This window comes from Cavia porcellus, unplaced genomic scaffold (genome assembly GCF_034190915.1).
Source record: "Cavia porcellus strain 051 isolate PalLab524CR breed Dunkin Hartley unplaced genomic scaffold, mCavPor4.1 scaffold_31, whole genome shotgun sequence".
Classification (NCBI taxonomy): Eukaryota; Metazoa; Chordata; class Mammalia; order Rodentia; family Caviidae; genus Cavia; species Cavia porcellus.
Window position 1 is genome coordinate 11,947,090 of NW_026947514.1, and position 13,112 is coordinate 11,960,201.

A 13,112-nucleotide genomic window follows, 5' to 3' on the forward strand; every position below is an offset into this window, starting at 1 on the left:
CCCATCCCTGCCTCTGGGGGACCAGAGGTCCCCTATCACTTGACCCCAAGTCTCCTCTCAGTGGATTCTGGTTTCTCACTCTATTCTACTTTTCTACCCGGATAACTGTACCTACCTGTCATGAGTTCAAGTCACTCTAAGTCTCAGTGGTGACTGCTTCTGCTAGCGCCCAGGGGCCAAGCAGAGGGCGCGCGCCCCACCCCGCCCCTTCACCCCTCCCGGGTGGAGAGTCGGGGTCCGCGCCCCTCCAGCCTGCCCACCCCGCACTTGCCTGCCCAGCGCCTGCAGCCAACGAGCTCGCTGCAGAGGGCGTCAGGACCGGGCTCCCCTCCCAGCGCAGAGCACTTGGCCCTGGCAGACGCCCCAAGATTGTTGTGAGGAGTCTAGCCAGTTGGTGAGCGCTGTAATCTGAACCAGCTGTGTCCAGACTGAGGCCCCATTTGCATTGTTTAACATACTTAGAAAATGAAGTGTTCATTTTTAACATTCCTCTTCCAATTGGTTTAATGCTGAATTACTGAAGAGGGCTAAGCGAAACCAGGTGCTTCCGCGAGGGCTGCGCAGCGGCTCGGAGCACCCGGCTCTCCCCAGCCCTCTGCTCTGCTCGCCGCCGCCTGTACAGGGTCCCCGGGAGCCCGCCGGCCAGCCCAGCGGAGCTCCTCCGAGCGCCCCGCCGCCTGCTCCTTCTTCCCGCGGCCTCTTCTCCCCGCGCGTCTTGGACATGCCAGGATTAAGAAGGTGGGTTCTTCTCGGCAGGGTCTGGAAATCTTACCAAAGCCCTGGTGGGTGGAAAATGTCTATGGCTGCGATTCAGGCAATGTCAGGATATTGGAAAAGGCACTGCTAGTGATGCAATGACAGTGTTAATTATAAAAAGCTGCGCCTTTGTAATTTCCATCTTGAAGTTTCTTTTGAGAGTGGGGATTTTCTAACAGTTTCAGAAGTCAGCATCAGAGAGAGAGAGAGAGATCTGAAAAGAATCCAGTGCTTGACTCCTCTTTTTGGGAAGGACATCAACTTTGTACAAAGCTTTTTTTAAAAAATATATTTTTTAAATTTGGGAAACGGATTATTAGCAGTTTGCTGCAAGGCTGCTGGACGAGCGAACGGACTAGCTGAGCTTGTGGGCTGGATCTGCTCTATGTCTGTGTGGGATTCACAGAGGGCATGGGACCCAGAAGTTTCGAGCCAATGAAAAGCGGGGACCTCAGACAGAGATACATGTAAGCAAACGTTTTGCTCTTTGCGGAAATTGCAATTCTACTGTAGTAATCCTGAAGCCTTGCAGAGCTTAATCTACATGACATCTGCGAAGCCTTTATCTTGCAGAAGTTTGGAACGCACAGCTGCTTTACAAAAATCAACCGTGCGTAGGTGCATGCGTGTGTGTGTGTGTGTGTGTGTGTGTGTGTGTGTGTGTGCTGAAAACTAAGCTGTAATGTTTTCCTAAGCTGGGGACTCATGCATCAATGACAGTCCAGATATTTGCTTGATCTCCCCAGCTTCCTTCATATTTTAGGATGGTGCATAAAGTGGGTGAATCCACCTAATGCAGCAGTTCCAGGGGCCAGTTTGGAGCATGGACGCTCCTCCTTCCCCGGTACTAACTATAGTTTATAGTACTTTTGACGTTTTCTAGGGTTTTCCTGACAAGGTGCAGCTAGCTATTCGTGATGCTGTGGGACTGCAGTACTGGAGTATTATTTCATTCTGGAAACCCTCCCCAGTAGCCTGGAGCTCATTTGGACCCAGGACCTAGCTGTGTTGCTTCCAAGAGGCTGGACTTGCGGCTGCCTGTGGCCAAAGGGGAACAGGAGAGAGGGAGATGGAGCAGGGGCAGCGCCAGGGTTAGCACGCCCTTTCCACCAGCTCTTGAAGTCCACTGCATGCACTCAGCCTGTTCTGTCTCCAACATAAACGAGACAGGATTTTATAACCATCCAAAAGGAAACTTCATGTGAAGAAACAGGAAAACATTGAAATTCATAATATACAGACTGGAAAATAAATTTGTTATTGTTCTTTCATTCTTTCCAGATATAATTCTGGCCATTGCAAAAATCAGAAAGTCCTCGAATTTAGCTCTGCACTTTATAAGGTCAGAGCTGTTTCCAGGGTTATAGAACCTGGCTCACACAGGCACTCAGATAAAATGCAAACCTGGGGATGCTTGAGGTCTTGATTCTTTAGACTGGAATCCAGATGAAGCAAGTGGACTTGCGTCCACCTCTGTTCTCTGTGGACGTCACATAAACTCTGGACACTTCAAGTATCCAGCATGGCTGCTTCACAGGAGCCAGGTGTCACGGGTGAGAGTGAGCTATGTAATCTGCTGCGTCCCTTTAATTATGGAGGAAATGTGGTGCACGGTGGCAGTAACAGCCTACTGAGGCCCGCCTGGTCCCCATGTCCACTGCCTAGCGAAGAGGTCTCTAAGATCACTTCCTCCAGAAAGTCGTCCCTGATTACCCTGTTCCTACCCCCAGCCTAGCTGTCATGGCACCCAGGGCTATTTCTAACAGTGCTCTTACCAAAATAGACGTCGATCCCTGCCACTCCCCGATCAGCTCAAGCTGATTTGGTCATAGGCTTGTAGCTCTTCTTCCTCCTGCCTTGCCACCAGCAAGGAGTTGTTCAGATCAGTTGATATTAAACTGAATAATAATAGCACTTGATAAAGCTCTGCATTTGCATAGATTTTGTATTTTTTTACATCTTAACATTTTTAAGTATGCAGTTAAGTACTGTCATATGCATCCCCTTTGCCGAACAACCAGTCTGCAAAACTTTTCATTTTGCAAAACTGAGACTCAATGCTCATTAAATAATTGCAACTACCATCCTGCTTTCTGTTTCTAGTGTTTTTGAAAACCCCATGTAGGAAGCATGAGTGGAATTCTACAATGTTTGGTTGTTTTTCTGAATAGCTCATTTCACTTAGCTTAATGTCCCAAAGGTTTACTTATGTTGTATCATGTTTCAGAATTTCCTTCCTATTAAAATCTGAATAATACATATATATTAATATGGTTTGTTTAATCATTTGCCCATCTTCAGACATTCCTACTGGGTTGATCTTTTGGCTATTGTGAATAATGGTGTTGTGGTCACAGATGCACAAATACCCTTCCACCTCACATTCTCGGTTCTTCCAGTTATATCCCCAGAAGTAGACTCGCCAGATCACATGGTAATTTTGTGATTAATTTTGGAGGGACTATCACACTGGTTCCTACCGTGGATTACATAGGTTCCAGTTTCAGTGGCACATCTTACCCATCATTTGTTATTTTCTGTGTATTTTTAAATAGTCACTTCAATGGGGGTAAGATGGGGTAGCCTTTGTGTTTTGAAAGGATCTCAGTGACCACAGTATTATCAATAAAATCTTGGGGGCGGGGAAGGGCTGAATCATCATCGGTAGGCACACACAGGCTTAGTGGCTTTGGGTGGCAGCGCTGGCCTGACCCAGTGCTGGCTCCTCCTCCCTCTGGGCTGTGCAGGTTCCCCAGGCCCCTCTTCCACCAGGATCGGAGGCCACAGTGTAGGGCTGGCACTGAGGCGGGGGAGAGGGGAGGTGGCCATCTGCTGACTGGGAATTCTCACCCTTGTGTACTGCGACTCAAACTCAGGATAAGTGGCTTCTTGGGGTTCTGTGCTTCAGTAAAACTAAACTGCCTCACATTCACATTTTCCCCTTTCCACGACTGGCAGCATGGTGGCTTGTTTGCCCTGTAACTGTTTCAAAACAGAGATGCTTAAAGTCCAGGTGGGTCTGTTGCCCAAGGAGCAAAGACCCAGGCCACAGGCCTGCGCCTTGTGCATCCCACAGAGTTGGGTTTGGACTTTTTTTTTTTTTTAAGCAGCAAAACTCTTTATTAAAAAGTGCCACCTAGAAGAGGCAGTCTTTGGTTGGGCACAGTTCATATCTGGAAGTGTCCTTGTTTTCCCTATGCCCTATCCCACCACAAACACATGGTAAAATCACCATTAAAAATGCAGGACAGGCCTGGCATGGTGCTACATACTTGTAATCCTGGAATTCTAGGAGGCTGAAACAGGAGAATAGCAAGTTCAAGTCCAGCCTACGTGATCCACGCTTCCTGCCAAACTCAAATATACCTTGGGATTTACATTTAGTTTCCCATCTTCACAGGCTACTCCTCGTTATGTTTCTGGCTCTCTGTCTCCCAAGTCCTGGGAATGCACAGGTAAGATTTTGTTTTAAGTTATCTAGAAAGATGTTTAAAAAGCTAGAATGGGGGGATCTAATCCTGCATTTTAGGATCCCAGGGTTGTAGAGGTGGGAGCTACATGACCCAGTCGGAGCTCTTCCTTGTGTAGGGCTTGTGGCAGAGGAAGTAGAGCCTGGCCCAGGCGAAGTTGTTTCCTAGTGGCAGGACTGGAAATGTGACACGGTACCTTGACTTCCAGCCAGGAGCTCATTAGATCCCCTTTACGTTCCTCAGAGAGACTCAATTCATCTTCAGTTGTAAAAATTAAAACCTGCCATCATGTTTCTGGGGTCTCTGCACATGACTCCACAGGTATGGGTGGCCCCAAGTCCCCAGCTCCTGTGGAAGCAAGTGAGGCGAGGAAGCAAAGGTTACCCAGACATCCCACCATGCAGGGGGGGGGGGCAGGAGGACACTGCTGGGCTAGAACCCCTGGTGGAACCCAGCTGAAAATAGGGGATGAGTGAATTTAGGCTCAGGGTAAAGATCAGCCCTTGAGAACTGTGGGCAGAGTCTTGGGAAGAGGAAGAAAGAATTTTCTATCTCAACATGATGTTGGATCAAATCCTGCCTTTTGGGGAATAGATGAATATGTCTAGGTCCAGGAAGGACAGTGTCATAGGACTGTGTTCACCATATTAGCATATTCACGTATATTAACACATTTGATCTTTATCCCTTAGGAGGAAGTACTGTTGTTCCCATTTTACAGGTGGGAAAACTGAGGCACAGAAAGCTTATGCAATGAGCAAGGAACTAGAGTGGGAATTTGATCAGTGGACCTGAACTCACTCTAGCACTGAGTTGCAGAGCAGGGGTGCATCCTGCTTCATCCCATAGCCTCCTGCCTCTTCCGCTCCTGGGACTCTTGAACTTCTCCAGCAGTATAGAATGAATCCATTATCTCCATGAGTCAACCACAGCTCAGGGATCCCAACCACCAAAGCTGGAGGAAGACACAGGGATGAGAGCTGTGTCTTACAGTCACAGATGCTGAGCTCATTCCTATAAAATGTCAGGCTTCAGGGGCTTCCCAGGGGCTCTGTCCATCCTCTGAACATCTTCTTAAAAGTGCATTCAGCTGCAGTTGAAATTGCATTTAAAACTCACAACCCCAGGGGACTGGAAGATCTATCTCTTTCTGGATGCATCTTCATGTAATTGTCCTGTTGAGATTGAAGTAGGTGAATTTGCCCAACCCTCATTAGAAAGCTGACCTCACCTGCAGGTAGTTTTTATTGCATGTCTAAGGCTGAGCATCACGGACAGGATTTCATAGGTTACAAAATACAGTTTCATTGGGTACTAAGCAGCAGAGGTTAAGTAGGACCTAAAGAAGGAGTCTTTGCCCTTAAACTTGCCCTTCCCACCCCCAGAGAGGGGACAGAGTTGAGGTACATTGGATACATCCGATGTTACCATTATCTCTCCTCCCACTTAGGGCATCATAAGGCCCAGCTACTACCTGCTCAAAGTGGGGCCTATGAAACAGGGATGCAGGCAGTTTAAAAAAACAGTGCTAAGAGTGATTGTAAGAAACCTTAGGAGATGAATAAATAGGGTTACAAACAAATGTTGGCGTCATAAATGCCTTTTTTCTTTACTCCATTTCTCAAACTTTCTGCAATGCAGCGGTGGTATCTTTAGAGTGTGGGAATAAGTGCAATGACCTTGAGCTTTCTTTTCTCTCCTTCCCTGCAGCAACAGTGCACGAACGGCTTTGACCTGGATCGCCAGACAGGACAGTGTTTAGGTATGAGCCGCGCAGATCCCTTCCTGGGGGGATGCTGGATGACAGCGGGTCACAGGGCCATCTCTTCTTTGGCTGTTGTCCACCACTGTCACTTCTTTATTCTCCTCCCACGGAAGAACCACATGAGATGGCGGGATTAAGACCAATGATGCCTTTCATTGATCACCTGGTTTGTGCTGAGCCCTGGGCTAAGCACTGAGAGAGATCAAAGAACGGACCCATTTCCTTCTGCATCATTTTCCTGACACCACTGTAACAAGTCACCGCAGCTCAGTAGCTTAAATGACACACATTTATGGTCTCATTCATTGTTCCATAGGTCAGAGCCCACATCAGTGACCAGGCTAATGGCCACGCATCAGCGGGATGGCTTTTCCTTCTTGAGGCTTGAGCGGGGGATCCCATTCCTTACTCATGAGGTTACTGGCAGGATTCAGTTCCTTGCAGTTGGAGCTCAAGGTCTTGTTTCCTTGCTTGCTGTCAACTGAGGGTCTTTTTATTTTTTTTATTTATTTATTTATTTATTTTTTTTTTTTTTTTTTGTCTTTTTCCTTTAGTGGATGGGGCAATGTTCATTTAGCGCACCCTCTAGTGGGAAAAGACTTAGACACAGAGAGCCCTGGCACAGGGGTGGAATAAAGTTATGGCCAGAAGGAGGAAAGAGCAAAAGAAGACAGCAGAGTGACACTTTGTGTCCAGGGTCAATAAAGAGTGGTAGAAGTCGCATGTGATTTGGGCACTGAAGCATGAGTAGGAGCCCGGACAGTGGCATTCCAGCAGGAAAAAATAACATAATCAAAGACCAGGGGCAAAAGGACCCTGAGAGCACAGAGTAGTGTGTTCTAGAGGGAGCTCAGGGACCAAGAGAAGAATAAGGTGGCTGTGTGTTGTTGCCTTACCCAAAATGGGGAACTACTTAGCTTTTTAATTATAGGTGTTTGATTTAAGCCAAGTCATTTGTCTTCTCTGAGCTCATGTCAGCTAAGACTCGGAGGGGCGAGAGGCGGTTTGTCAGGATAGAGCCCTGGCTGGGGAGTCTGGGCCTATGCTTGGAGGTAGTTCCCAGGTGAAAAAAGAGACGGGCTGCAACCTCATTTTCTGGCTCATCAGTTTTTTCTTGAGAACAGGCTGGTGTATTCTGCACCTCAACATCCCGCTTTCCCGAGGTGGGAGTCAGTGTGAGCTTCTCAGTTGAGGTGAGATGCAGGGGTAAGCTGTGGAGCTTCCACAGGACCAGCACACGGAGCCAGGTCTGTCTGCTGCTCACTGGAGCCAGAGTTCAGGCCTCCTCTGTGTCCCCCTAGCACGGCCACTTCTCCCTTCCTAAGACACATAGGATGAGCTAAGAGGATCACAAGTTCGAGCCCAGCCTTGGAAATGTAGGGGCTGAGTGTTTCAAAGGGCTCACTGGCATACAGCTCAATGGCCCTAGGTTCAATACCTAGTATCAGAAAAAAAGCTTCTGGTTTCCTCCCAAGTTACTAGCTCTCTTATCTGGAATAGAAATGCCAATAATTCTTAGGCCCTTCCCTGGGTTTTCAGAGTGTAGTATATACAAATAAGATTACCGGACATATTTTTACACCCACAGCTAACCACTCTTTACCTTAATAGCTATATACTTATTTTCACTGTCTCTGTCTGTACTAATTAGTGTATTCCTCATTTGCTGTAGTTTTGTAAGACTTTAAAAATACATTTTCTTGGCTCTCAAATGTGAATTCAGCTAAAGAAAAGGCAGAAGCAAATAGTAGCACAGAGTTTTGTGGATGCATTCAGCCTTGAGACGGTGGTGCTTGAATGGTGACATTGGTCACATTTATTCTGTTCAGTCAATATCACAGAGCACCTGCCGGGAGCCAGCAGGGGCTGGCGTCAAGGCTGACGAGGGTGTGTGCAGTGTGTTGCCTTCCGTGCCATGCTCTGCTTATCTGTGTGTGCTGAGTGTGGCCGTGGGCACTGACGCTCAGCTTTCTGTGCCCTCTGCAGATGTTGATGAATGCCGGACCATCCCCGAGGCCTGCCGAGGAGACATGATGTGTGTCAACCAAAACGGTGGCTATTTGTGCATCCCCCGAACAAACCCAGTGTATCGAGGGCCCTACTCAAATCCCTATTCAAACCCCTACTCAGGTCCGTACCCAGCAGCTGCTCCACCAGTCTCAGCTGCAAACTACCCCACAATTTCAAGGCCTCTTGTCTGCCGCTTTGGATACCAGATGGATGAAAGCAACCAGTGTGTGGGTGAGTAGCCCCGACTTTCCTCCTCCCCGTTGTGCAGGTAATGTGCTGTCTGAATCCGCACGTTACCCCAGTGGGTGTTACCTACCATGCAGTGGGACAGTGGCCCCTTTTCTGCACATTTATCTCATCTGGTCTTTTCCTGCCTTAGGAGATGGGCTTGCTGCTTCCTTCCTTGTTCTCTGGAAAATGAATTTGTTTTTCTTTATTTTTTTCTATCTTTCTAGCCATTTATATGTCATCTATCTATTTACCTACCTAGCTCATATTTTCTTAGCTAAATAGCAAATGCATCTATCTGGTCAAACTTGGTAAGTGAATCCCAGACAGATCTAGAAAGGGCCAGAGCTTTGTCTTCTGAGGTGGAGTGGAACATGTATTCCTGCAGGAGAACCTTGAGGGCTATAACATCACCTGTTCTAGAAAGAAGTGGGTTCTCTGCAAGGGAGCCAATGTTCTTATGGCCGCAAGGAACCTCATGGATGAGACTTTTGGGAAGAATTAGGTACCATATGCCGTGAGCTCCTGCAGAACTGGGGAGGGTGTGACCAGTGCCCTGGAGAGCTTTAGCTTGTGTTGGCCAGTGTGGCCCGAGGAGAGTTCCCTGGGATCCTTTTTGATCCCTCAGGCTGTGGTTGAATCAGAGCCTTGGAGCTGCATGCAGCTCTGGGAGATGGTCCAGAGTGAAGGTTCTCAGTCTTTTGATCTTGCAACCCATCTGCCAGATCATTTTTAGCCTAGAATTTTATTTTATACATATTTATAGATGGCATCCATGGTTTGAAGAATGTAAAGCACAAATAATAGCTTAACAAGTGATGAATATGAATATAAATATAAACTGAAGTTCTAGTATTTCCTTCCTGTACTCCCAAAGGGTGGTTTACTTAGTAAAATTGTTATTGCTTCAGAACTAAGAGTGTTGGGTTATAACCAATGGTTATAAAGACTATTGACAATGACTTCTTCTATAGGATCAGGCACACGAGTGTGCATTTTCATTTGAATGCATTTAAATAATATGCAAACAACTGTCCTTCAGACCTCCCATGGAAAATCAGATACACTTAAACCCAAAGTTCTACATTCTTACTAGTCACACAGGGTGTGGTGGTGTGTGCAGGTGTGTGAGGGAGAGAGACAGACAGACAGGACCTTGACAGACTGAATGCAGATGAGGAGCTGCTATGTCTTCTTTGAGGGCTGACATGTACCAAGGGAAAGAGTGTGGGACCCATCAAGCCATGGACTCCCACAGTTTCGGTGGCGAACATACTCCCGTACTTCTTAATAATTTCTTTATAATACGCAGCACAGTAGTCCATTGTAATCAGAAGGACTTTTTAACAATCTTCAACTTCAGTCTCTTCATTTTATGAAAAGGGCAATGTGGATTCCAACTAGTTACCCACTAGCACAGATCGACTGTGAGTCCAGCTGCCCTGACCACCAGGCTACATTTTCTTAACTGAATGAAATGACCTCTCCCATTTGAAAGAAAAGCATGATATCAAAAGAAAGATAGAGGGAGTCAGAGGAGGAGAGCAATACTGTACTTTCAGGGGGATGTCACATGGGGGCTTCCTAATCTGAGTTACTCATGCCCGCTGTTCACACATGGGGGTGAGGAAGCAGGGGGTAAGACACTATGGAGGAGCTGCAGTTTGGTGGAGAAGTCCCAGCTAGTTATGCTGCAGTTGTTCAGGCCATGTCCTGGACCATCCTACCAAAACCCTTGTAGAACAGTGAACACTGCCTTGGGGCTCTCCAGAATGCACCCCCTCCTTCCCTCCCAGCCTTCCCTCCCAGACCTCTCATTCTAGAATTTCAGGTCTTAACACTGAAGACATGGCTGGGAAAACTATTCACTCCCTGGTCCCTTGACGTCATACCACTTGAGACTCTGAACCTGTCGCATGGGAAGTGCAGAGCCTTCATAATGGCTGTTTTGTGGGAAGAATACAATCTAGGCACCCTGAGAGGACTGGCACCAGGCCCATCTATTTCCAAAATGTTCAGCATTATGTGTTCTCAAGTCCGAGTTCTTTCTGATTTCCCCTCACTCCGCCCCATGGCTTCCTGACTTTCAGAGGCCTCTCAGACCTACTCACCAAGGTCCTCTCACCATTGAGGGAGCTGATGTCGGGGCCTGAGAGCCAGCTAAGGAATGGCAAGGGAAGGCAGGCGCTTGCTACCAACATTCCTTCTAGGAGGCTGCAGTTGCGGTAAAAGAGCCAGGAAGTGAGACAGAGGCCATAGGGAAAGGACAGGAAGAGGAGTCCAGAGCTACCCTGGGAAGGGGAAGGTGACGCTTCCCAGGGTGTCACTCTGGGGAGAATGGGGAGACATTTCTGAAGCTTCACTTACTCTAGGAGAGGAGGAAGGACAGTGTCTCCAAAGGAGCCTTCTCCCCTTCATTAAAATAATAACAAGAGTCACCGCAGTGGCTCTAAGAGTTAATATCAAATACATTCATAATGCTTCTGTACAGAGTGAATGCCATTAGCCACCCGCCACTCACCCACCTCACAACCCTGCAAGGTAAAACCATTATTATTCCTGTGGTACCCATGAAGAAACCAAAGCACAGAAGAGTTAAACAAAACAAAACAAAAAACCTGTATGAAGTCTACAGAGAATAAGAGGCCAGGCCAGGACTTGAACCACTCGGGCTCCAGATGAGGAAACTGGGCTCAGGGAGGCAAATGTTTCTTCTTAGACTCTGAAAGATTCAGTACTGAAACCAGTGTTACTGGCAAGTTGCTGCATTCTTAAAGAAAATTTTTGTTCCATAAAATTTTGGACCTGGGCCAAAGTAGAAAGGAGATGCTGAAAATTTACCTGCTCATCACCCAAGTTACTGGGGCTACACCATTCTTCTTTACCTTCTATTCAGTGAGATAATTTATAGCCAGCCCCCTTCATCCTTACATCTGAAATGTAAAGATCTTTTACCAAAACCTCTCAAAATAAACCCCCTCAAATTCACAACACCATGATTAAACCAACAAAAGTCAATAAGAGTCTTTTTTTCATTATTAAATATCTAAGTACTATCCAGGTTTCCCTGAGGGTCTCATCAGTTTGTTTGAATCAGATCTGAATAAGGTCTGTCGTTTGTCTTGGCTGCCCAGGCTTACCTTGTAGCTCCAACAGTCTCCTTTCTCTCGCCCCTTCTTTGTTGAGCATGCTGAGTTGTTCATCTGGAGAACTGCTCATATTTGAGATTTTGTCGATGGCATTGTAGTCCTGATATGTAATCTGTTCCTCTGTTTCCTTTATGTTTCTGTAAACTGGTAATGAGCCTATACACTTAATCCAATTCTGGCTTAATCTGGGGGTAAACTGCTTCATGAGTAGGATCCTTGGTCTCTTGCTGTCCCAATCCCACAATGTGTAGTAGTCTGCTTTGAGAAAGTAAGGGTACCCCTTACACAGAAGCTTACTTTTGCTGGATTTTAAACGTACTTTTAAGGAAGATATCTTTCTCTTGTGTCCAAATTCGATTATGCCCTCTTCCTGTGAGCTCTGGGTCCCCAGACCTCTGCGTTTCCTTCTCAAATGCTCTATTTTGGGTTTTACTTTGTAGGTGATTAGAACTGGCTCCTTCTAGAACAACATTTGGCCTGAGGTTTGGGCCCTCAGTCACCCAGATATAAAACAGGAACATTTGGGACACTTTTACAGACAGGGAGAACTGAGACCCAAGAATCACAGACCATGAGCCAAGAATGTTTTGTGTCATTAAGGAAACTGGCAGCTTGGCTTGAGAATACACAGCTCCACGAGAGTGGTGATACTGGTGCCTGGGTGCAATGCGTCACCCAGAGTTGATATTTGGGAGATATAAATGGGGATCTAGACAGACACTGTTAACTAGCAAAGAGGGAAAGGCTGTTGGAGGGGAATGTCACCAAGCAAGACCCACACAAAAGGCAAAGTCGAACATGAAGAATGAATCCTGAGCTGACCAAGTAGCCACCAGGTAGGAGGAGGGTATGGAGTTAGCAATGTTGGTGCTAGAGGTCAGGGAATGCAGGGTGGGGTCGAGTGTGCAGCTGAAATGCCTAAGTACCTCAAATTCGAGCCCACACTCAGGGACCTTCCCTCTTGCCACTTGCTGCTTCTGAGCCCAAGTTCCCTGAATGTGGCTGCCACTCATCTCTGTGCACTGTTCCCCTTTGGGGTTCAGTGTGTCATCTCTCTGAGTGGACATGCCAAGTTCTAGACTTTGCTAACCAACTTGGCTCAACAGCAAACTTAAGAGACTTTACCAGGTACTGAGACTCATGCAATACTTTGCAGCTGAGAAGTCAGTCTTTTATTTGAGCTATACCCCACTAGGAATGGCAGAAATTCTTCTGGCCATTTGTGTAACGTTGAGTAATATCTTTCTTCTCTTGTGGGACAGGGATTTTTTATTGATCAGGGCACCATGCAGGCAGAAAGCAACACACACAGGTCCTTCTAGATGGAGTTGGGCTGATACTTTTTCTTGGGTTATTTTTCCTGAAAACTTGCTAATACCTAGTCAACGGATGCTCATATAGTTCACTGGTGGCTCCAGGCTGTGGTCAGGCATGAAGCAGGTAGATATGGGGATTCTGCAGAACTCATAATTAAGAAAGGGAAAGTCGACATGAGGCAAGCAGCTGGAATGCAAGATGATCCACAGAAAAGGCAGAGATAGAAAGGCTTCTATATTGAAAGGGGCTGCAAGTTGGAAATTAGACAGGCCTTAATTTTCACCTTGGTTTTGCTACCTGTGAAATCTGGGGCTCTGTTTCTTCACTTGTAAAATGGGTATAGCAATACCTCTCTCATACATAACGGCAGAAAACCCCAGCTGAGGCATCTACACAAGGTTTCTCCCAGTGACTGTT

The 13,112-nt window shown here is 46.8% G+C and overlaps 1 protein-coding gene across 2 annotated transcripts in view; it reads left to right on the forward strand.

Annotated features, from left to right (window-relative positions):
* Positions 1-375: 375 nt before the first annotated feature.
* Fbln5 (fibulin 5) overlaps positions 376-13,112 on the forward strand; it is a 69,213-nt gene continuing 56,476 nt past the window's right edge. The window contains exons 1-4 of one of the 2 annotated variants that reach the window (XM_003462640.5): positions 376-738; positions 4,157-4,211; positions 5,937-5,988; positions 7,978-8,232. In XM_003462640.5, coding sequence (XP_003462688.1) covers positions 722-738; positions 4,157-4,211; positions 5,937-5,988; positions 7,978-8,232 — 379 coding nt within the window. In that variant the 5' untranslated portion in view covers positions 376-721. Of the gene's footprint in view, positions 739-925; positions 1,224-4,156; positions 4,212-5,936; positions 5,989-7,977; positions 8,233-13,112 lie in introns of those variants that run through there. The other variant, XM_013144383.3, reaches the window with a different exon arrangement.